We start from the raw sequence: 25,503 nt of genomic DNA on the forward strand, positions 1-25,503 counted from the left end.
TATATATATATATATATATATATATATATATATGTATATGTGTATATATATATATATTTAGCTATATATATAGCTATTTACATATTGTTTGCATTTATTTTGTAATTTAATAGTAGCCAATATACATTTTAGTTTATGCTGCAAATTCTACACTTATTTAAATTGTGACAATACTTCCCATTATCATCCTTAAGGTGGTTTTGACGGAGCTTCCGGGTCAAGAGCTCACGTTAGAAGTTTTTGATAAGGACATGGATATGAAAGATGACTTTATGGGCAGGTATGAAGGCTTCTTCTAATGTATTGCATTATAACTCTTCTATTGATTATGTTTAGCATTATTCAGCTGTGTATTATTTTCCTTAGGCTGAAGATGAATCTGAGTGACATCATCAGCTCTCAGTACATTAATGAGGTGAGCAGTGTGTGTGCTTGAGTCAAATATAAGGGTAACACTTTACTTGAAGGGGTGTTCATAAGACATGGGGGTGTCATGAAACCTTTATAATCGTGACTTGCACGTCATGACAACATTCTTATGACAGCTGTTAATAAGTGTCATTTCCTCTGTTATGTCATTTGAAATGCACAGATGACATTGCCAACTTGTATTTGCTTCATCTTTGTTATAAGGCAAGGCAAGTTTTTTTTATATAGCACATTTCATACACAGTGGCAATTCAAAGTGCCTTACATAAACAGTAATAAAAGAAACAAGTATAAGAAAAATAAAAACAAATAATAAAAATGATTACAAAAAAACAATATATAATAAATAAAAACAATATTATAATAAATTATAACAACTTGACATTACAACATAATTTGTCATAAATCTGTCATAAACATGTCTATTAAAATTGTGTCATGCACAACAAACAATGTCATCTTTGCATTTAAAATGTTACAACTGAGCAAATGTCACTTAATGACAGTTGTTATAAGCATGTATAAATTCACATTCATGTGTCTTGTCATGATTATAAAGGTTTAAAGGCAGTCTTTTGAACACCTCTTCAAGTAAAGTGATACCATATAAAGATAAATTAAGCGCAGAGATTCTCATGCATGGCTGTGTTTGTGTGTCAGTGGTTTTCTCTGAGCGATGTAAAGCGTGGTCGTGTTCATCTCGCTCTGGAGTGGCTTCCCACAGTAACTAAACCAGAGAAACTACAGCAGGTGAGAGAGCCGTCTGTCTTCCTAAACTAGCCTCTGTCTGAATATACATTGATGAAACTAACTGGTTGACTTGTTCAACAGGTGCTGCGTTTCCAATCAAAGAGCTCATTTCTGAATAAGGCAGTGCCGTCTGCAGCTCTCCTGTTTGTGTATGTGGAGCAAGCATATGAGCTTCCTGTGAGTATTAACACTAATGTTAGCTCTTTAATTAGCTCATTTATTCTACTAGGCTGCAATGAGATTATATAGAGAGCTAATGAAGACTGAGAACCTCCGGCGAGAGACCTCAGTTTCAAATACTGCAGAAAAGGCTTATTTTAGTCCAATTATCTAGAAATTCTTAAATCAAGCAGCATTTTCTAGATGACTAAAAAATTTGTCTTGCTTTCAGAAATAGTGTGGCAAGATTAAGTGAGTTTTTCCTTAAAACAAGCAAAATAATCTGCCTAAATTATAAGCAGAATACTGTTATTTCAAAGTCAAAACAAGGTTATTTTCTTTCATTTATCAAATATTAAAGTAGACATTTACAAATTATTTCTATTTAACCAAAATGTACCCAAAAGAGCCTATATTTAACAACTGATTGTAATAACACATTTTTTTCAACACCAAGTTATAATATTTGAATAACTTCTAAAGGAGCATGTGGCATTAAAAAGGGATAGTTCACACAAGAATGACCGTTTATACATAAATTACTCATATTCCTAACATATTTCTTCTGATGAACAGTAGATATTTTGGTGAGCATAGGTGATCAAACTATTCTTGGTCCTCATTGACTCATCATATTTATTTTCCTACTGTGGAAGTCATTGGGGACCCCTACAGTTTTTTTTAGTTATTATTATTATTATTATTTTTTTTTTTTTTTACTTTTACCAACATTTGTCGTCTTCAGCTTTAAAAAGCAACTTCTAAAAGTTGGAAACAAATTAAGAGTGAACAAATGGTGAGAATTTAAATCTTAGGGGTAAACTATTCCTTTAAGATTGGATAAGAAATGGATAATTATTTTAAATTGCTATAATATTTCACTAATTCACAGTTGTAATGTATTTTAATTAGTTTTCGGAGACATTAAAACTCTTTTGGACTCTAAACTATTGAAGATATACTGTATATATTCCTGTTGAATTTGTGGATGAAAATCCCAGAGTAGATTCTTAAATGAAGCATGTCTGAAACATCTGCAACAGATGTCTTATTTTCTCTTTTTAATTAGCTCAAGAAGAGCGGGAAGGAGCCTAAAGTTGGAGCTGAGCTGGTCTTAGGAGGAACATCTCGAAAAACAACGGTGAGAATCTTTTAATTTTTTTATTGGTGCATCTGTTTTTAGAGTTTTATGGCAGCAAATCATTTTAATGACAATAATGAAGTCAGTGTGCACAGTTCCTGAAGAAACTTTGAGCTAATTAAAAAGAATAACAAAGAAAATTCAGCACACGTCCACTGTTTCTCTCTCTCTCTCTCTCTCTCTCTCTCTCTCTCAAAAAAAAAAGAAAATCTGTTTTTGTTTTTCGAGTAAAGGTTATTGCACACTGAATCTGAAATTTTTGTCTGTAATTTTCGCTAGTAAAAAATTATTTCGAACTCACATTGTGTCAATCGTATCGACACACCGCCCCTAAAACTTATGGGTGTCATAAAAAAAGTTTAATCAGGTTTGATTTTTTTTTTTTTAATTATTATTATTTTTCATTTTTTACATCTGAAAATACGAATTGAGAGGTGTTTTGACAGTTCAGAGCCACGGTATAAGCGGAGTGAATGCTGTCACTTGAGCCATCAGCATTGATAACTTTGACAAACAGCACATAATTAAGACAGAATGTGGCACACAGTTGACAACCCCTATGCTTGGTTCAGTGATTGGCGCAACTGTCCCCTGCTGCTGATTTGGTCTGTGTGTGTGCGTGTGTGCGTGTATCTATACCTTTGATGTAATGTGCCTATACACATTATAATAGAAAGCTAGACGACTCATGGTGCACATCGCTTTGTTGCTCCGATACATCAACGTGACCTCCATCTATTAATGTCTATGGTACTGCCAGTCTCTGTTCAGGATTTGTTTATGTACTTGAATGTGTGAATTATCACAAGCATTGTATCAAAATTTCACTTATTTCTTGAAATACACTTTGCATTTAGGAATAATCCAGCACAGCTCTTTGATAATAATTTATGCAGTATTAGGTTAACAGAATATGTAGCCTATTCCTCTTTTCTATTTTGTAGAAGAGAGGAGATCAAAACATCACTGCTTGAATTGATTCCCAAATGTTGTGCGTTTTTTCGTTATGGATTAATACGCATCGGACTCGGTTTTGCAAGGTTTTATTTGCCGAATTTTTCGTATATAGATACAAAGTAAAAAAAGCTCACGAAAATTTCAGACTGCAGTGTGCAAAGACCTCAACAGTGGCAGTATCTCTTTGTTTATTATTCTGTTTAATTTGGTCCAAGTACCAGCTCAGGGTATTTAGGATGTGAAGACTGACTTCTTTTTATCCAAATTATTATATGCAGATTAAACTGAAATCAGCACACGCCAACTATTGCTCTAAAAAATAAAAGTTTTTTTAAAAATAATTTAATAATAATTTAAATAAATAGTTTTTTGAGAGCAGTAGTGGGAATGTACTGATTCTGATTGTTATTCTGTCAATAATTTCCCTGTCGGATGTGCGCTGTAGGTGTGTGATCGCACCAGCACTCCTAAATGGGATGAAGCGTTTTACTTTCTGGTTCGAGACCCTTTGAATGAAGACCTTATTGTGAAGGTAAGACAATGCAAACAACAGCACATCATTTCAGCACACTTTACCATCTCATCTGAACTTTCTACATAATATTTTGCCTCTTTTCAGTTGTCCCATAACTGGGATTTTTCCGTGGGGTCTGTGGTGATTCCTATCAAAGAGCTTCTCTCTGAGCCGGATCTGCTGCTGGACCAGTGGCTGGATCTGGACGGAGCTTCACCTCAGAGTCAGATTCTGCTCAGAGCTCAGCTGAAGGTACAGCATCTGTTTGTTTTGCATCTTGGATTTTGCCATTTAACCATCAAGTAAAATGTTGAGCTTTTAGTCACACAAAGCTTATTTGTTAAGGAAAGCTACAATAAATCAGAAAGGTTTTCTCAACCAGGTTACACTTTTTAAAATAAAACAATGTGCAAGTATGATATAAATTAAGAGGAAATTTTCTTTGCTTGATTTATCAGGTACTGATTTGAGTAAAATTTAAATATTTGTTTTGATAGGTTTGATAATATTTCTTCCAAATTTCAAGTAACATTATTGTAATTGAGAGCGTTTTATATTTAGAAAATATTTAATCTGTTGTGATAGAAAGTTCCAACGAATATTCACTTAACTCATCATAAATTAAAACATTGTGATTATGTTGCCTAAATCTAAAAACCATTTAATTTCATGTCAAAAATCGTCTGTGATTTTATTGTATTATTATTATTTGTTTGGAAGAAATCTAATAAGTAATTCAGAGAGTAAACTATTAATTAATACAGAACGTTATTAATAATTATTAACAGTATTACTATTAATAAGCAATATAATCTCTCAAGTTTTTCCATAGCTGCAGTAATAAGAGTAATGGTGTTAAATATTATTACAATCTTTAGTAACTATTTTAATATTTTTAATATAAACATGTAATTTATTCATTTCAAAACATCAACTTTAGGCTTTTTATCCTAAATTTTCTCAGGAGAAATAGAAAAAAATCAGTTATGAAAATAACATAAATACATACAGTTCAAAAGTCTCAAAAAAATAAAGTAAAGAAAAATCTTAAACAAATTATAATAAACTTATAAATAAAAAAGGTTCTATTTAAATATATTTTAAGATGTTTTTATTTGTGAAGCAGATTTTTTAGCGTTATGGCATCTTTCTTCAGTGTCACATTAACCTTTAGAAATCATTCCCGTTTTTGCTCAAGAAATATTATAAATATCGTATTTATCGTCGCTTGTACATTCTAATACATTTCCCCCAATTTTCTTTAAAAGACATGAATATGGTTCCATCATGATCGATCACATTTGCATGAACTTTTCTGCTGAAGTGTTGTGTACTTGATGTGCTTTTATCTTTGTTATAGATTCTTTGCCCTAAAAAGATGGAGAGCTCAGAGGAGCAGCATGAGGAGCCCAAACATCATGAAGAGTCCAGCATCAGAAGAAAACAACAAGAGGAGCTCATGCAGAAGTGAGAGAAGTTTTTCATCTAGACCATATTTAATAAGCACTTAAACCTCTTGTAGAATTGAACTAAATACATCTGCACAGTACAATAGCTCACTTGTAAATCTATTCTTTAAAACTTAAAATCTCTTCCAGAAGTCTATATTTACTCAATATTGAATCAAAATGGACACAGCTGGAATATTGTGGTGTTTGTTGATAAGAATCTGTGCTTGTCATCAATTTTTTTTAATTTATGTGACATTTTCTCCTCCCTTTACTCTTTAATGATATCTTGCTTCTGATTGGTGTTTACTGGCTTGAGGGCGGAGTCAGCCTGTCACTCACTTTTTTGGCTACATGATGGTAAAAATAAACATAAGCTATTTCTCTTTGACGTATGTGTGTGTGTTCTTGGCTTTTCAGGTCTAGTATTGAGGAGGTTCCTCCATCTCCCGTCAGCAGGACGTCCTCAGTTTCTGTCCCAGAAGAAGAGGAGGCACCAGAGGTCACACAAGTCTCCAGTTCAGATGACCTTCGACCCCTGCACACCAGCCCTGACCCCAGCTTTGGTACAGAGGTGAAAAGTGCTCTAAAAAATAAATTACATTCGATTTTTAGATCATGGATAAATAGATGTCAGACTGTTGATAATCAGGGTGCGATTTTGGTGAAAACAACTTTTCAGTCATTTTGCAGAATTTTGTTTATTATAGTTAAACAGTATTTCTTTATATATATTATATATATACACAACAATAGTAGGTGGCGACTAATTCCTGTCTTAATGAGTGCTTTATTTGTTCAAATGATTCGTTCAAAATGGCTGATTCATTTCGAAGTACAGCAAGCAAGTCTTTGTGAAGGGATTATTGAATCATTTACTCAATGATTTGCTTAAAAACTGATTAATTTAGGAATTAAATATCGCAATGTTGCTCTAAGATGCACAAATATTCTGCTTTGTCTTTTTTGGAACTTTTTTCATTGGCAAAACAGAAAATATCAGACGTCAATGTATTCTAAAATGTAATGTAAATTGTTTATTTACTATATATATATATATATATATATATATATATATATATATATATATATATATATATATATATATTATATTATAACTATTATTATTATTGAATAATTATTACATTTGCATTTTCACATGAGCACTCTTGCTTAAATGTTATTATTTAAATATGCCATGTCTAATTAATAAAATAATAAAAACAAAAAACTGTATAGTAGAGTGTCCAGACTTTTTACACTGTAATACATGCATAAAATATATATTGGGAAAATGGCTCTAAATGAAGTATGGAAGCACTTAATACAATCATTGCAATATTATTAAAAACAGTATATAATGGCCCTCTTTCCAGCATAGCAGTGAGGTGTTGTGATGTTTTCAGGGTGTTCTGCGGCTCATCCTGCTGGAGGCTCAAGATCTGGTGGCGAAGGATGGTCTGATGGGTGGGATGGTGAAGGGGAAAAGTGACCCGTATGTTAAGATCCACATCGGTGACACAACATTTAAGAGTCACGTAATCAAGGAGAACCTCAACCCCACCTGGAATGAGATGTATGAGGTGCGCTCAGGACTGCAGGTTTATGGAGGTTGATGTTAAAAATGGTTTGAAATGGAATATCATGTAATCAATGTGTTTTCCAGATGGTTCTGACCTCCAGCTCCTCTTCTGAAGTGCTCGTAGAGGTTTTCGACAAGGATATGGACAAAGATGACTTTTTAGGGAGGTATGTAGATATGTGGTTATGGTTGGTTGTTTAAAATTAATTGGGTTAACTGTGTGTGTGTGTGTGTGTGTGTGTGTGTGTGTGTGTGTGTGTGTGTGGGTCTGTATAATAACAGTATATTACAATTTAATATATAACAATAAAACCATGAGCGTTTTTTTTTTTAAATAAATTTATTTATTTGTTCATAGATACAAGGTTAATTAAAATTAACAAAATATTAAATTAAATTGTATTACTATACACACAAAAAAACAATAAACCCCATGCAATTTACAGTGAATTTATAACATGTTTGAGACTTGGAGCAGAGTTACAAATCATACTAAAATCTAGAACCTAAAATCAAGACTAAAATGACAAAACTAAACCCTTAAAAAAAAAAACTTTAAACTAAGTAAAATGTGTAAAGATTTTGTTTTATTTCAACTAGATGACAATAAAATATTTCATTTATTATTTACCCTAGCTTGGTATGCTAAAATAATTAAAATATATAATTAATTAAAATAAATAAATAAATAAAGTAGATTTTTATAATTAAAAAATCATACAATTGAATAAAAATACATCAGATTAAAAAAAAAAACAGACTAGAAACTATTTAAGAGATACTAAAATAAAGTGATGTGTCCACAGGGTGAAGATCAGTCTACAGGAGATCATTCAGTCTCAGATCACTGACAGAGTGAGTAAATCATCCCTGGTTTCTTTCCTTAATAATCTCTTACTTTCATAATTGTTGTTGTTTTCTTTCTGTGTCAGTGGTTTTCTCTGAGTGACGTCAAACATGGTCGTGTTCATTTGATTCTGGAGTGGCTTAACACAGTGACAAAACCTGACCCACTGCAAAAGGTCTTCATTAAATCTTTATTGTATTGTATTGTAATGTATCGTATTATATTGTATTATACTATATTATATTATATACTGACTTAAAATATTTACTTTTATAGTGGCTTATGAATATTTAAGTGATTAAAGTTTTCATTAAAAAACTGTGTAATTTTGCAAGATCAGTTTTCATTTTAAATGATTTGATATTATGTTTATATAAAAATATTTATTATTTTAAACATTATTTTTTATATTTGTACTATGTATTATTATTATTATTATTAAGTATTGTTATTATTATAAATATATTTTTTAAATTTAATTTGTTTTTAGAGTTTGCTTTTTAATTTTATTTGTAAATTGCAACTTATGTAATATAGCTAGTTGAATAAACTCATCTAAATATATTGAACAATAAAATTAATGTCACATTTTGCATTTACAGTTAAAGTAATTTGTTAGTAAATTATTTTCATTTCATTATTGTTATTATTTAAATTACTATTATTATTATTTTAATAAATATGATTATGGGACAGATGTTATGATGCCAAATCAAATGAGTGTCTTATTTAGTTATTTTCTGTGTGTTCAGGCTGTGCAGTTACAGTCAGATCATTCATACCTGAACAAAAGTGTGCCATCGGCTGCTCTGTTCTTCATCCTCCTGGAAAGAGCTCATAATCTGCCTGTACGTCTCTCTCTCTCACACACACACACACACACACACACACACACACACATTTTGATTAATAATTGATTTAAATGCTGTAATTTACTGCTTAATTTGATGCTTGTGCTTATTTGTGCAGCTGAAGAAGAGTGGAAAAGAGCCTAAAGCTGCCGCAGAGCTGGTGTTAGGAGACACCACTCACAAAACTAAGGTGCAAATCTGTGCTTTTTTGTAAAGATTTATTTCTGTGTTCAGTTCTGAGCTTTACATTTAAATATTTCTGCTTAAAGGTGTGTGAGAGATCCATGTCTCCTCAGTGGAGCGAAGCTTTTCACTTCCTGGTTCACAAACCTACTGAGGAGATTCTTATTATCAAGGTAAAATGCATGGAGTTTTGATGCTATGTCTGCAGGGTTCCCACACTTTTTGAAAGGGCTTGAATTTCAGACATATAGATTCAAGGCCTGGAAAGTACTTAAAACAAATACAGGATTTTGAAAGTGCTTGAATTAAAAAAAATCGTTCATGGTGTTTTTTCAACCATTGTAATGTGCTGCTGTCAAAAACAGAGCGAAAAAAATCTGAGAAATTCTTAATTGAAAAATGTTGTCTGATGACAAATATCTTTTATCAATCTTTCAGAAACTGCATTTGAATATCACCAGTATTGAATTTAACCTTTTATTAAATGGTCTAAATTTCAGAAAGTTACTTTGACATTTTTAATGTGAACAATGGCGCTTGATTTTAAAAATCAATAGTGCTTTAAAAGTCCTTAGAAGTGCTTGAATCTGATGTGAAGTGGTAACCCCATATCTGGAGCATTAGTATGTTTTGTAAATTAACTACATTTAAATGTAGTATAATTAATGCAAATTAAAATATAGAAAAAAATTAAATAAAACCAATTAAAATGTTTTAAAATATATATAGAATTAATCTTAATATCAGTTTAGAATTTTAATTTAAGTACATTTAATTGTATTATAAATCTGAATTTACATTTAAAATGTAGTTTAATTAATTATAGATGGATTATTAATATAAGTTTTATTTAAATGGTTGTAATAGGTATTTCATTTTATTTAATATTTAAAAATATGAATCGATAGATAAGAATTGTAAATTTATTTTGTGTGAGATACTGTCTATATTTGGGGCATCATTATGTCTTGGAAAATAAATGCATGTAAATCTAGTGTAATTAAATACAATTAAAATGTAAATAAAACCAGTAATTAAAAACCATTTAAATGTTTGTATTTTACATTTAACTATAATTAATACATTTGGAGTTTGAACTTAAGTACATTTAATTGTATCACAAGTTTAATTAAAATAATTATGAATGAATAGACAATTAATATTAGTTTCATTTCATCTGTTGTAATAAGTATTTAATTGAATGTTTAAAATTAATCATAGATTTAATATTTGAATAATACAATAGTAATATTAGTTCTGTTTAAGTTGTATTTCATAATTATATTGTTTGACATATGATGTAAAATATTTGTGCTTTCAATATATTTGATTTTTACATTTTTTATCTATTTAAATGCCTAAATCTTATCTAACTATTGGTATTTATACTGTTGCTGTTAAGTATATATTTGAGAAATTATGTGGAACCAATTAGTTCAGGAGCCAAACTAGTCTGATCACTTGATATACTGATGAATTGTGAATTATTAAACGCCCTTTGATATTTGTTTTCTTTTTTTTTCCAAATGATGTTTAACAGAGCAAGACAATTTTCACAGTAGTTCTGATAATATTTTATCTTCTAGAGAAAGTCTTATCTGCTTTATTTCAACTAGAATAAAAGCAGTTTTTAATTTTTTAAAAAACATTTTAAGATCAAAATTATTAGCCCTATTAAGCTATATATTTTTTGATAGTCTACAGAACAAACCATCGTTATACAATAACTTGCCTGATTACCCTAACCTGCCTAGTAAACCTTCTAAATGTCAGTAGTAATCATTGATGGTGTGTTTTGTCGTTTTTCTCTCTTTTCTCCATCACAGCTTTCCAGTGCGTTCGAGCAGCCGCTCGGCTCTCTGGTTCTGCCAATCAGAGAGCTGCTTTCTAAAACAGACCTGCTGATGGACCAATGGCTGAGTCTGGATGGAGCAGCTGCTGACAGTCAGATTCTTCTCAGAGCTCAACTCAAGGTCAGACTGAGCTTTCTCTGATCGCTTTCTCCAACATGTCCTTTCAGTTTACATAAACTTCACTTCTTTCAGTCTGTTACATTCATTTCTGCAGGTAATGTCATGTTGTGTCTAGAGGTGCATCCATCAAATGGTCAGAAATTGCAGATCCAAAGCATTTTCTTAATTTATTCTCTATTTTCTTGTTCTCCGATTCTGACTGGCATACAAACTGTGTTACGACTATTTTAAAGTACAAAATATGTAAACTGAGCATAAACCAAAGCTGTACGCATTTCTGTTTGGGCATGTTTAGGCGATCTCTCAAAGTTTTATGTTTTAAAAATGAGCTTTTTCTAGTCAGCATCTCTGGTATTGGCAGCCTAATACAATGCGGAGGGCTGTTGTGTAGGACTGAATGGTTTTATACTGTGAAAACAACCAACGGGATGTGCTTTATCCCACTTATTACATGCCTTATATGACAAATTAGACACACAACATCGTTTTGAGTTACAATAATTAAACATTTTTTCTAATTAAATGCACACCTGACAGAATTGAATGGAGCATACACTAACCTAAGTATTATTCGGTCACAAAAGGGTGCCAAGCAGTCAAGAACAGTGGAGTGTGACAGGCATAAATATGGAGGTTAACATATTCACTGACAGTTAAGATGATTGAAGTACTCGGATGAGCCTGTGTTATTAGTTACAACGGTTGTTATCTGGGAATAACATATCTTGGAATGTTGCGACTGACCGATCAGAATCAAGTATTCCATTTCTGCGTCTAGTGTGAAAGCCGCTTCACACAGTGCAGCGACTATGGCTGAAGGAAGAGAGAAACAAGCACTATGAACACTGCTGTGCTGGCCAGTGTGGCGCCGCATAGACTTCTTTGGCTCATTTTTACGGCTATTTTTCTGATTCAGTTGAAAACTGGAAGTGCCATTTTCAGCACATCATTTTCAGAAGCCAAAGATTCAGTGTATCCACGATGAATATATTTACTAACGGTCAAGATTCGTAATCCTTTGAGCCTATGTTATTAGTTTGACCGGTTGTTATCTGAGAATAACATAACTTGAAACTTAGGTCATGATTTAACAATCAGAATCGAGTATTCCAGAGATAATGTAAATCCTGTAATATTGCATTTGAAATACCAGTGCAGCTGCTTGTTAAAATCTATAACCAAAGAAACTATTTTTGCTTTAAGCCACTGACAGGTAGAAAATGATTTAGCATTTTCTTTCAGCCTGTCTACTGTTTTTCTTTTGTACAGGTATGTTTTATGTAGGATTCACATAGCTTAAGTCAGATCTTTATGTATTTACTTCATATTTTGAAATTATACATAGCTAATTTATATCACTCTCTTCTTTAAAAGATATTTGAGTTTTTAGATGTAATAAATGTTAACAACAATCATAAATGGGCCTGAAATATTAAGATTACCACATGGCTAGTTGTGAGTTTAGCCCATAAGCCATTTATGAACGGCTAAATTTGCACTTTTTTTTTTTTCTTTCCAGATTTTGGACTCAAGGCTGGATTTGAGTGTTTTTCATCGTCAGAAGCCCGTTGTTGAAGATCATTCAACAGGAGAAGAGCATGAAGAAAAAGGCCCAGCTACTGCTGAACATTCACCCGCTGCAGTCAGTAAAGAGTCGGAGAAGAAAACACTGCCAGCAAAGCAAAGGTTTGACTGATTATGATTGCTGATATTATATGGAGCATATAACTGAGTTTGATTGAGAGCTGAATCTGTTTGTTTGTTTGTTGTTGTGTCTTCAGCAGGTTGAGTGAACTTGCAGCATCTACTTTTCCAGTCCCTTTATCACTGCCTGAAGAACATCAGAAACAAACAACTCAGGCCATTGAGGAGCAACACACACCTTCAACACCTAAAACACACATGCCGACTGAGGTTAGTGCGCGTGTGTGCATGTGTGTGTGTAAAGCTAAACTTTACAATTTAATCAAAATAAAAAACTTATTTAATTTCCATTTAATCGTTTTATTTTAATGAATAATGTGTATATTTAAATTATTTTATTCAACATTTTTTTAAATAAACTCACTGCTATTTTAATTTTTATATTATTATTGATTTTATGTTACATAAAATATGAATATAAATATAGATTTCTGATAAAATTGTATACATATATTTTTTGTTGTTGTTTTAATATAGGAAGCAATATGTATCATATGCAAATGTTTGCATTTATGTACCCCTGGTTTTTTGTCTTCAATGTTTTTAATATAAAATCCATCCTTTTTTTAAAGTATATTTTATTAAAAGTATGTTTTATTGCAAGTTTATTATGGATATGGTTATTTGTTATGCTGTCTTGACCAAATGTTGGTTTTAATTAATCAATTACATTTAAGTTTCTTTTTTTCTGTAAAATCTAATTGAATAATTACGGTATTATAATAACATGAATTAAGGTGACTTTTATTTAGGCACATTTATGTTTTGATAATTAAATATTTTATTAAATATGCTAGATATATATAAAATAAAAAAAGCTGTTTTGAATGATCTGTTGATCAAAGGCATTGCTGCTTGTCATTTACAGGATCTCAGTAAAGCGCCTGACTCCACTACTAATGTTGCTGAACATAAGGAATCAGCCCATAAAGATCCACAACACCTGGATAAACCAACAGAACCGTGAGTTAAAGACTTCAACTTATTCTGCTAATCCTGAGGCAACATTTATGAACAGAATAATATTATTAATCATAATCATGTTCTGTGATCGTCTTTCTGTTGATGTTGTTTAGGTCTCACAAGAGCGGTTCTCCCAGTGTTCCTGCTGAGGAGACTAAAGTTACCAGTTCTACAGACACTCGACCCCAAAAGACGAGCCACAACTCCAACTTTGGCACCAAGGTGAGTGTTTTTCTTGTTTTACTTTTAGAAATTTGGATTAACATCACCTCTGATTTAGTTAAGACATGACACTACTGGTAAAATTTAAGATTATGGGCTTTTTGGCTTTTCATGAGGTGTTTTTTTTTTTCAGCCAAACGGAGATTTAAGTGTTACTTTTGTTGAAATGTATATATTTGTATGTGTGTAGATTTCAATTGCATATTTTAAAGACTTTTACGTACACCAAACTGCACAAATTTATGGTGCTTTCACACTTGACTTATTTAGTTTGGTTGAATCACACTAGAGATCGTTTTCCCTCTTGGTGCGTTTCGTTTGGGCAGGTACAATCGTACTCGAGTGCGCACCAAAAGCAGACCAAAAAATCGTATCGAGACCTGCTTGAAGAACCCTTGAGCGGTTCGTTTGTGGTGAGAATATGATCCGTACTAAAACAGGTCCAACCGCAAAAAGTACTACGCCTTTTGGACTAATCCTGCTGCCATAGGCCGATGCGCTGTGCATTATGGGATATGGAGGGAAAATATTTGTTGACAGCGCTTCACCCACAGAGAGAGAGAGAGAAAGGGGGGGTAAAACATTACCTGATGGATCGTTGGCAATATTTCCGCAAGATGACCATGTCGCATTTTAGCTAAATTAATTCCAGCCTCCTCCTGAAGTGACGTGCGATGCATAAAACATTGTTTGACAGCCACAGCCGTGCTTCATTCTCAAAGTGTATAGTTTGTCTAAAGCAGGAATACAATCAGCCAGCGCAGTCATCCCTCCATAGAAAAAAGCCACATTTTGTGTCTGCCGGTTTGTTTACTTGCGGGAGTTCATTGGCATTTTTGCATCTGAATTCTGACCAATCAATAAGCAGTTTAGGAACTATGTTCAACAACATCTGGCCAATGGGAGATGAGGATTTTGTCAGATGACTGCATTTTGGTTCTTTTCAACTGGTTCGGACCAAAGCCAGCAGTGTGGTGTGAAAACGACCCAAAGACAGCAGAAAATACAACAATGTATCATTTATTGCCTTTGGTGCTGACCAAATGAAGCGAACTACAGATGTGAAAGCACCCTTATTCATATCTGTGTTCTGCGGGTATTGTTTTCAAAATATGCCAAATAAAATAAAGGGAAAAAAACAAAACGAAAATACTTTTACTAAATACCTGCTATGTAATGTACTTTTTTTGTCAAAAACGCACACACACAAGCCTGATAATTTGCAACATTTTATTCTACAAAATAATGCAACAATGTAGTTTTTCTCTCTGTCTGTTTTATCTTTAAAATTATAAAGTGATAGAAAGAGATTTGCAAAATCTCCTCTGTAAAAACCTTTAATATAGCAGAAAACTAAAGTAGCAATTATGAACCTGACTTCATTTAAAGTTCAGACCTTCAAATGTATGCAAACTAGTGCACTCTTAGATAGTTCAGCGAAAATTTTAAATGTACTCGTACTCAAGTGCTTTCAAACCCTTATGCTTTTCTTTTTATTGATCACAGAAGAAGAAAAACTGGCAACCATTGACACTTAAAGTAGAAAAAACAACTACATGGAAGTCAATGGTTACTGTTCAGCTTAAAATAACTTCTGTTCAATGGAAGAAAGAAACTCAAACAGGCTTGAACAAGTAAAGATGACAATGATTACGAACTGTTTAGTTTTGGGTGAACTATCCCTTTAAGAAAATAATATCCTATTTGTATATTTAAATATTACACTTTAGAAAAGCTCCAAAAATGCTCTCAATTCTTAATTAACTATTAGTTGTTGTTGTTTTTACGATATTCACCTGCAGTGTCTTGCATTGAATCTAAGGCTGCAGGAAGCAGCATGTCATAAGTGTATTTTTTTAGATGTGGTTGTTCGCTGTGTGTCCTGCAGGGGCTGCTGCGGCTCCACCTGCTGGAGGCTCAGGATCTGGTGGCGAAGGATGGTCTGATGGGTGGGATGATGAAGGGGAAAAGTGACCCCTATGTCAAGATCCACATCGGAGACACAACATTTAAGAGTCACGTGATCAAGGAAAACCTCAACCCCACCTGGAATGAGATGTATGAGGTGCGAAGGGCAAGACATTTATGTTAAATTTTAATTATTTTATTATATAATATTGATATTTATTATATAATAGTGATAAATTATTTTCAGTAAAATAAAAGGAGAAGTAAACTAAAAGAGCTTAACGAGTTATGTTTCTCATTTTTAATATTATTATATGGCTCTAAGCCCCAGTCACAAAAGTTATATATTTTTAATTGCTTAATATTTGTTTTAATTTTTGTTTAATGTATTAAGATGAAGTTTGTTTAGTTGAATATGAGTTGTTATGATAGCTATTGTTTTACTTTATATTTTATTTTATTGTGTCTTAAAGAGCTCAACTGTAATATTTGTCTTTTTTATTTGCTAGCTGATTCTGAGTCCTGATCCTAATCTAGAGGTGAAGTTCGAGGTCTATGATAAGGATGTTGATTCTGATGATTTTCTTGGAAGGTTGGTGTATTTACAAAACCTTTTCATAATTAAACATTGTTCAAGAAAAGGCTTATATTCTTGCATTTATGTATTCATTTTTGAGGCAACTGTATATTTCTCTTATTATTTTTGAACTACTGTCTTCAGTTTGTTGTGTATTATTTTATTTATTAAATAAAACAATAAATAGTAATATGTAGTACAAAGATTTGATTTAATATTAATTTAAATGCAATTTATGGATTCTTTTGATAATATATATGATGATGGATCACTTTTAATAAACTGAATTAAACAAGAATTACAAAAAAAATTTGTTATAAAAAAATGTAATCATAAATTAGATTATTCTGTTTTTTTAAATTAATCAAAAACGTCCGAGAAATTAAGAATCTCTAAATAATTTTCAAAGGTTAATTAAAAATATATATTTTAAAAGTATTTCAGATGCTATAATTAACATTAATGACATTATTTTCCTGATGTTTGCCCAGATTTAAGCTCAGACTTGGAGACATCATCAAATCTCAGTACAATGACGAGGTGAGCATTTTTCACTTAACAGAACATTTTGTTTGACATTAATATATAAAATGTCATATTTAACTATTATATTATCATGATATTTGTGCAATGTTTAAAATATGTCATCATATTTGAAATGATTATCAGTAAATTAAAAGAAACACCCTGCTTAATGAGTTATGTTTCTCACAACATTAATTAGCAGAACACACACATGACTCTTTCCTGCTGTTTGTTTGTGGTTTGCAGTGGTTTACATTGAATGATATCAAACATGGCCGTGTGCATCTGGTTGTGGAGTGGCTGCCCACCGTCACCCAGCGGGACAAACTAGAGCAGGTCAGTTTAACCAGAGACACATGAGCCTGTGCAGTGATTATATAGCACTGACTTCATTGTGAACGAGTGTGTGTGTGTGTGCTTCAGGTTATGCAGATGCAGAGCTCGCAGTCCTACCAGAACAAGAGTGTGGCTTCAGCAGCGCTGCTCTTCATTCTGTTAGACAGAGCTCATCAGCTGCCCGTGAGTCACATCAGCGTTCTCTGTTTATACATCTACATCTGTCTCCATCAATATGGCCACTTTTGGTAGCTAAGAATATTCTTTACAACAAACTTTAAATATATAAAACAATACATGTTATTGTGGTTTAATATACACAGATAAAGCCTACACTGATGGTCATGTTATTGAGTATCTTCTATTACAAATATTTTTGATAATGAATGAGAAAAAAAATGTATTAGCCGCTCTGAAATTTTAAATGATTTTTCAAATATTTCTCAAGTCATGTTTAACATGTTTAATTTTTTTTTTTTACATTTTTTAATTTTAATGTCAAGATTATTCGCCCACTTGAGAAATGATTTTTAGATAGTCAACAGAACAAACCACTGTTATACATTGACTTGCCTAATTACACTAACTTGACTACCTAACATAATTAGCCTAGTTAAGCCTTTAAATGTGACTTTTAAACTGAATACTAGAGCTACACGATTCTGGCTAACATGAGCATTACAATTATTTTTGCTCAAAATCAAGATCACGATTCTGTAGATGTTAAATAAAGGTTAATATGAGTTGGCTATTATTATTGTAATTCTCAAACATATGTTAAAACAACAATAATATTAGGCCTATGTGTAAGTCTACTGCTAAATTTTGTATAAACTTGGAACAGTAGACTTGAATAGACTTTAAATTTGTCCTGCATCAGTAATGCACAGTAAAGTGATGACATCAGAATACAGCTATTCATAATTCTTAAGTTAAATTATTATGTTTGAGACGTGTGCTTGTCATTGACAACATTATTAGACCTTTTTTTTTCACTGGTAAAATGAGACATTTGTCATTAGCAGATTACCCTCCTGCAATATATTCAACATTATATAGGCTGGAGTAGTTCTACTGACACTTAAACATTTATTTTCATGTGCAACACTTTGTCATAACTTTACAGTGCGAGATGATCATTTAAAGTGTGCGGTTTTGGTTTCACTTTTAATGCCGAGTGCGTTCATGTCATGGCTGCTGTCACTTTGTGGAAAAAAAGACATACATGCAAATCATACCTCCCACCTGCCTCCCAAACTGAACGTTATTTACAACTTTTAGCTGTTTATAGCCCCTTTCACACATACATATCTGGAAAATTACCGGAACGACTTTACCGGTAAAATCAAAAAAAGCACTGTTCACACAGGCAAGAACATTCCGGAATTTTTCTGGAAAAGACCATTCACACATCCATTCCAAAATACTGGTAAATTCTGACATCATTAACCAGAAATAAACGGCTGCGCTTGTATTTGTAAGCATAGAAGGGGTCAGGCTTTTGTTTGATGGTACATAATATGTTTGTGCTGGCGCTCACCGGCTGCTTCACGTGCACACGTGGCAAGCAAATGAAGCAGAGCGTGAAGGTAGACAAGCAGCGCTTTATCATAAGTATTTTATTGGATTTTTTTTTACACATTTGGCATTAAGAAAGATCAGAGAAACGTGATCTGACTGACATCTAGCAGCTAAATGTGTCTGTAAAAAAATACAAAGGCTTTTATTTTAGTTAACAGCACGGATGTGAGTGTTCTGATTGGCTGGAGTAGATGTTTCACGTCAGAACGTTCTAATTGTGAACGCGCCCTTTCTGGCAAATTTTCTTTTGCCTTCACACAGCGCAGCATTCCAGCAAATTAACAGTAATGTTACAGCTTCTCTTTCCAGGAAAATTGCCGGAACGAATTTACCGGTATTTTCAAAAAGGGCATGTTCACACATACAGACCTTTCCAAAAAAATTACCGGTAATTTTCCGGAAAGGTCTGTATGTGTGAAAGGGGTTATTCACACCCTATGCAGGTTCTGTTCACTAAAGTAGACTTTATTGGCAGGCATGCACGTGTCTTCTCAGTAGTAAACAACAGTGCATTAGCTCACGTGTGATTTCGCAGCTGCGAACATTGCAAAAAATGCTTTTCTTCGATTGCTTTTTTTTTTTTTGTCTTGTTTCTAGTCCAAATATCTAAAAATGCTTATTTCAAGAAGCATTTTTCTAAGTAAGCAAAACATTGTCTTGTGTTGAGAAATAATATGCCAAAATTAGGTGAGCTTTTCCTTAAAACAAGCAAAATAATCTGCCAATGGGGTAAAGCTAAATAATCCTGTTTTTCCTTTTGACATAAGGTTATTTAGCTTACCCCATTGGTAGATTATTTAGCTTGTTTTAGGGAAAAACTCGCTTCATTTTTAGCTTATAATTTCTTAAAACAAGACAATATGTTTTGTTTGTCTAGAAAATTCTTCTTGATTCAAGAGTATTTAGTTATTTAGACTAGAAACAAGATAAAGAAATCCGGTAAGAAAAGTAAGAAAAGCATTTTTTTTGCAGTGAATACATCATTACATTTAGACAGAGATGACATTTCTTGGATAAATTATACCTTATAAATACAGTATGTGACACGTTTAACACCATTTGGAGGTGTCCAACATGCATAAAACAATGTGAAGACTTGTGCGACTGCCTTTATGCTTCTCACGAACTTAAAAAATGTAATTGGCTGAATCGCAGAAATGCTGAATTAAGATCGTGTGGGGGGTCAAATCGAGATCGTGATCTTTTTTTCATTTAATCATGCAGCCCTACTGACCTAGTATCTTGCAAAATCTCTCCTTTAAACAGCGCTTGGGAAATGGTAATAGCTCTATACAGTCATTTAAAAATATTTTATTTACAATTTTTTTCTCATAAATATATTTTATTAATAAAACTTAATTGTATATGAATGCAATTTCATTATAATAATCATGTATTGTAATGGAATCACATGTATATTATATGAATAAAAAGAAGCACCTGTTGATGACTCTTTGTTAAGCACTGGTGCTTCCCTTTGTCTCCAGCTGAAGAAAAGTGGAAAGGAACCCAAAGCTGCAGCTGAACTTACACTTGGAGGAACGTCTTATAAATCCAAGGCAGGAGACTCTTATTAGTAAAAACAGAGTCTTTACAGCTTATCAAATATCCATATATATTTAAAGTGCTCTCTGTGTTTGGTCCAATGTAAAGGTGTGTGAACGTTCATCTTCTCCTCACTGGAATGAAACTTTTGACTTTCTGGTTCACGACCCCAAAAAGGACGTGCTGGTGATCAAGGTGAGGATATTGTAGTAAAATGTGCTTCTTTAAAAGATTGATATATAGAGCATCTTGTTTATTTCTTGTTAATTGCAATGCTAACGTGCATTCCTAACATCCTTCCCTCCTTAATGACATCTCTTTTCTGATTGGTGTTTACTGACACGAGGGTGGGATCAACCTGTCAATCACTTGAAATCCACCAATAGCAAGCCACCACCATCCAATGAATGAATGATAGACAAAATCAAGTCCTGTCCTTCATTTATCTTTGTTTAATAACCTGTTTCACTTGGATTTACAACACAACGTGGAAGAAAAGAAGAATTTATGAGTTGTATATTTTAGCTACAGCTTTGTATTTTAATGATTTTACACTCTGTTTTGGTTTCTGGTCATTTGATGCAGCTCTCGAGTGCCTGGGATCAACCAATGGGCTCTTTAGTTCTGCCAATCAGAGAGCTGCTTTTAAAACCAGATCTTCTGCTGGACCAATGGCTGAGCCTGGATGGAGCTTCAGCACAGAGTCAGATTCTGCTCAGAGCTCAGCTGAAGGTCAGACTCCAGGCATATTTTCACTTCCTTTCATGGGCTTTTTTTGTGTGTTTTGTTTTACTTTCTGAAAAAGACGAGATATATTTTATCTAGTATACACTCTCTGAATCAAAACATCAGAATAATTAGCTTTTTTGTTTATTTTTTTTTTAAAGTTTTTGAAAAGTTTGATCATTAAGATTGAAATAAAAATATCTGTCTGTCTGTCCGTCTACCTACCAACCAACCACGGTGCTAACCATTAAGCCACCGTGCCACCAGAAAATAAATTACATTTTAAAATATATTCAGACAGTTTCTTTTAAATTGCAATACTACTGACTTTCAAATTACGACCATTTAGTGTATTTATGATCGAATACTTCAGCTTAGACTTCTTTCAAAAGCTTCAAAAAGTCATAAATATTCCAAACTTCTGACCTTCAGTAAACTTCGGCCCCGTTTACACTAATGTGTTTTCGTTTTAAAAAGCATTAGTTTTGCTACGGTTACGCCATGCGTCCACACTAAACCGGAGTTCTCGAGCGCCGTAAACGGAGCATTTTGAAAAGGAGCATTTTGAAAACAGAGACATCTGAAAACGGAGGCGGGACTGCTGAGATCCGCTACCTGATTGGGGCTTTTGTGTCATTCCGTATCTTTCCCTTATTCGTTAAGCCTCTATCACATGACTGTAACACATGGCTTTAACGCTACCAGAAGACAGTACTGTAAACAACAACATGGGCACAGAAATGGGAGTGTTGTTTGCACTATTGTCTGTTTTGGGCGCCATTGTGCAGTTATTCACTTGTTACGTTTAGTAACAACTCGACCTCGTCGTCTGTCCACGAAAATACCTCTCTTGCTTTCTTTGCCATCGCGTTTAATGTTCAACCGGTGTTTGTTAACTAACAATAACAAAATGCCGAGCGTGACGCATGCTTTCTGTTTAGACTAGAACGTGCTTGCCCAGTGTGCGCGAATGGTCACGTGATATACATTTTTGGTGGCGTAGTTTGGACGGAAATATGTTCAGAGACGCTAGGTGAAACACTAGTGTGGACACGGAACTTTTTTGATCTAAAACACCGGTTTAAAACAAAAATGCACTAGTGTAAACGGGGCCTTCAACAATTAACTGAGATTTTGTCTTTTATCCAGATCTTGGATTCCAAAATGGCGGCTTTAGTGGCGATGGGTTCAGGTCCGGTTTTGAGTAACAAGCAAACGGCCACAACGGGTCAAATCCAGCTCTCCATGTCCTTCCAGAAGAAGCTGACGCTGCTCGTCCACAACTGCAGGTCTGAGCTACACTCATGACGAGTTTATGAGTTATCTCTGTGAGTGTGAAGTTTGAGGTGATTCCAGGACGCTGATGTGTGTGTGTGTGTGTGTGTGTGTGTGTGTGTGTGTGTGTGTGTGTGTGTGTGTGTGTGTGTGTGTGTGTGTGTGTGTGTGTGTGTGTGTGTGTGTGTGTGTGTGTGTTTCAGGGGTCTGGTCACATCATCTAAGGACAGCTTAGACACTTACGTCTCCATCATTCTGCTGCCAGATAAAAGCAAGGCCACCAAGAGAAAGACCAGTGTGAAGAAGAAAACCCTCAATCCAGAGTTCAATGAAAGGTATGTGTGGGTGGGTGTATGTGTAGAAGTGTGTGCGCGTGTATATGTAGGGGTAGGGAAAGTATTCAGACCCTCTTAATTGTTTTGCTCTTTGTTATTGCAGCCGTTTGCTAAAATCAATTATTTTACCTCATTTTACCTCATCGTTGGAGAATGACAACAGTTTGGTGCGATTTAGAGGAAATGGGGTGGAGAGTGACGTCACCACTCCTGAAATATTTACCTTAAATCTAAACGAGGAAAATGGATACAGTGTTTGTTTTAACGGCACAAATCCAGCACAAACGACCTTTGCTGATTTCAAGTCGTTGGAGCAACATGGGGTGGAAAGTGACGTCATACGGTCAAAAAAATAATGCTTATTACCTCAGACCCCAAACCAGCACAAACATTCGTTTTTGCGGCACAAATCAGCACAAACGAAAGGCATAGTTTTGGGGATTATTTGTTTTTATGGGGTGCCAACTTCATGGAGGTGTATTCAGACACTGCTCAGTATTTAGTAGAAGCACCCTTTTGATCTAATACAGCCATGAGTCTTTTTGGGGAAGAGGCAACAGATTTTTCAGGGGATCCTCTGCCATTCCCCCCAGCAGATCCTCAGGTTAGATGGTAAATTTTGGTGAACAGCCATTGTTAGGTCTTTTCAGAGATGCTCAATTGGGTTTACCTCAGGGCTCTGGCTGGGCTATTCAAGAACAGTCACAGAGTTGTTGTGAAGCCACTCCTTTGTTATTTTAGCTGTGTCTTTAGGGTCATTGTCTTGTTAGAAAGTAAACCTTCCGCCAAATCTGAGGTCCCAAGCACTCTGGAGAGGTTTCCCCCAGGATATCCCTGTACTTGGCCACATTCATCTTTCAAACTTTTGACATCCAGTATCAAAACATATATCGAATACATTTCCTAGAAATGACCTACAAAAACAAGTCCCAAATGATGTTAAAAAAATGAGGAAATGCTCTGAAGTCTTGTTTCTTTTAGTCTGTCTGCAAAAAAAGCAGTTATTTTCTGTTCTCAGATCTGTGCATCGTCTCTTGTGGACATTCAGTGTTTTTCGAGATTTGACCAAGTGTGTGTGTGTGTGTGTGTTTTTCCTGCAGGTTTGAGTTTGATATGAGTATGGAAGAGGTTCAGAGACGAGAGCTCAGTGTGTGTGTGAAAAACGCTTCCTCGTCCTTCATGAACCGAGACAAAGACGTGATCGGCCAGGTCAGTTCACAGCTACTGGGTTATGTGGAGAGACAAATCAAAAAACAAAAATTCATACTGAGGATATTTTGATAATTGACCACAAAACAAAAATATTGAGACCAACATTATTCATTCATTTTCTTGTCGGCTTAGTCCCTTTATTAATCTGGGGTCGCCACAGCGGAATGAACCGCCAACTTATCCAGCAAGTTTTTACGCAGCAGATGCCCTTCCAGCCGCAACCCATCTCTGGGAAATATCCACACACACACACACTACAGACAATTTAGCCTACCCAATTCCCCTGTACCGCATGTCTTTGGACTGTGGGGGAAACCGGAGCACCCGGAGGAAACCCACGCAAACGCAGGGAAAGCATGCAAACTCCACACAGAAACGCCAACTGAGTCGAGGATCGAACCAGCGACCTTCTTGCTGTGAGGCGAACGTGCTACCCACTGCGCCACTGTGCCAGACCAACATTAATGGTGTATTATATTGTTTTAAAAATACATCTATGAAAACAAACAAATTTACACTGCAAACTTTTTTTGCGCAGAATTTTTGTCAATTATAAAATGTCTAAAGAAACACGTTTTTAAATTGTTGTGCACATCAGGGCTCTTGCTGGGCCATTCAAGAACAGTCACATATACAGTTCATATATATATTTAAGATGTCATTATTTTGTATCTATTTTATTTTAATGTGCCTATTTTATTACTTTTTTACATTTAACTATGTTTATACTTTTATTCATTCAGTAATAAAAGTAATCTTACAATTATTTTTAGTTAGTGCTATTTCTGTTTCATTAAATTTAGTCAAATTGATCTATTAAACAGATATTTTACAAAAGGTGTGTTGATTATTTAAATTTTAAGAAATTAAGAATACATTTATACAAAAATACAAAATAATACACATAAAATATCTTTTCTAAAATTATACATATTTATACCTTTTTCATGTAAAAATAAAGCATGAAGTCTAGATTCAAAGCTTTTAATGTAATGCATGACAATTTCATTTTAGCATCACTTAATGCCCTTTAATAATAATAATAGTAAAACAAGTCCATATAACAAATATTTCAGGGTTTAATGTGTAATAATTTCTTCCTGTAGGTGCAAATAGACCTGGGACACATTGATTTAATCTCTGGAGTCACACAATGGTGAGTTTTTATTCATTTGTACACAAACATGCTTTTATTTTATTCTAATATGAGACCCTGGACCACAAAACCAGTCTTGTGTTCCATGAAGACATTAAGTGTGCTACTAAAAATATATCAACACTCAGAACTTAATCAGGACAACTTGAGAAATGTGATTATCTCATTTACATTTTTTGGAACCTCAAATTCCAGACTTTGGAATGATAACAAGCTTTTATTATTGCAGCTTTTTAAAAATTTTCTTCGGTTAAGTCCCATCAGGGGTCGCCACAGCGGAATGAACCACTAATTATTCCAGCATATGTTTTAGGCAATGGATGCCCTTTCAGCTGCAACCCAGTACTGGGAAACACCCACACTTTCACATTCACCAACACACTCATACACTACGGCCACTTTAGTTTATTCAATTCCCCTATAGTGCATGTCTTTGGGCCGTGGGGGAAACTGGAGCACCCTGAGGAAACCCACACCAACACGGAGAACATGCAAACTCCACACAGAAATGCCAACTGACCCAGCCGGGACTTGAACTAGTGATCGTCTCACTGTGAGGTGACAGTGCTAACCACTGATCCACCGTGCTGCCCCTATTTCAGCT

General features: G+C 33.9%; 1 protein-coding gene across 4 annotated transcripts in view; it reads left to right on the forward strand.

Annotated features, from left to right (window-relative positions):
• esyt1b (extended synaptotagmin-like protein 1b) overlaps positions 1–25,503 on the forward strand; it is a 72,430-nt gene that overhangs the window by 44,300 nt on the left and 2,627 nt on the right. For 3 of the 4 annotated variants that reach the window (XM_087258014.1, XM_087258016.1, XM_087258017.1), the window contains 33 exons: positions 195–280; positions 367–415; positions 1,090–1,179; positions 1,261–1,356; positions 2,408–2,479; positions 3,882–3,968; positions 4,056–4,202; positions 5,311–5,417; positions 5,819–5,972; positions 6,805–6,981; positions 7,065–7,147; positions 7,787–7,835; positions 7,913–8,002; positions 8,580–8,675; positions 8,797–8,868; positions 8,948–9,034; positions 10,688–10,834; positions 12,354–12,520; positions 12,616–12,748; positions 13,407–13,501; positions 13,615–13,723; positions 15,612–15,788; positions 16,141–16,223; positions 16,700–16,748; positions 16,980–17,069; positions 17,157–17,252; positions 20,138–20,209; positions 20,304–20,390; positions 20,781–20,927; positions 22,071–22,210; positions 22,400–22,531; positions 23,632–23,740; positions 24,850–24,899. In XM_087258014.1, coding sequence (XP_087114140.1) covers positions 195–280; positions 367–415; positions 1,090–1,179; positions 1,261–1,356; positions 2,408–2,479; positions 3,882–3,968; positions 4,056–4,202; positions 5,311–5,417; positions 5,819–5,972; positions 6,805–6,981; positions 7,065–7,147; positions 7,787–7,835; positions 7,913–8,002; positions 8,580–8,675; positions 8,797–8,868; positions 8,948–9,034; positions 10,688–10,834; positions 12,354–12,520; positions 12,616–12,748; positions 13,407–13,501; positions 13,615–13,723; positions 15,612–15,788; positions 16,141–16,223; positions 16,700–16,748; positions 16,980–17,069; positions 17,157–17,252; positions 20,138–20,209; positions 20,304–20,390; positions 20,781–20,927; positions 22,071–22,210; positions 22,400–22,531; positions 23,632–23,740; positions 24,850–24,899 — 3,425 coding nt within the window. The remainder of the gene's footprint in view (positions 1–194; positions 281–366; positions 416–1,089; positions 1,180–1,260; positions 1,357–2,407; positions 2,480–3,881; positions 3,969–4,055; positions 4,203–5,310; positions 5,418–5,818; positions 5,973–6,804; positions 6,982–7,064; positions 7,148–7,786; positions 7,836–7,912; positions 8,003–8,579; positions 8,676–8,796; positions 8,869–8,947; positions 9,035–10,687; positions 10,835–12,353; positions 12,521–12,615; positions 12,749–13,406; positions 13,502–13,614; positions 13,724–15,611; positions 15,789–16,140; positions 16,224–16,699; positions 16,749–16,979; positions 17,070–17,156; positions 17,253–20,137; positions 20,210–20,303; positions 20,391–20,780; positions 20,928–22,070; positions 22,211–22,399; positions 22,532–23,631; positions 23,741–24,849; positions 24,900–25,503) is intronic. The other variant, XM_087258015.1, reaches the window with a different exon arrangement.

Source organism: Danio rerio, chromosome 6, assembly GCF_052040795.2.
Source record: "Danio rerio strain M-AB ecotype USA chromosome 6, GRCz13ab, whole genome shotgun sequence".
In the NCBI taxonomy this organism is placed as follows: domain Eukaryota; kingdom Metazoa; phylum Chordata; class Actinopteri; order Cypriniformes; family Danionidae; genus Danio; species Danio rerio.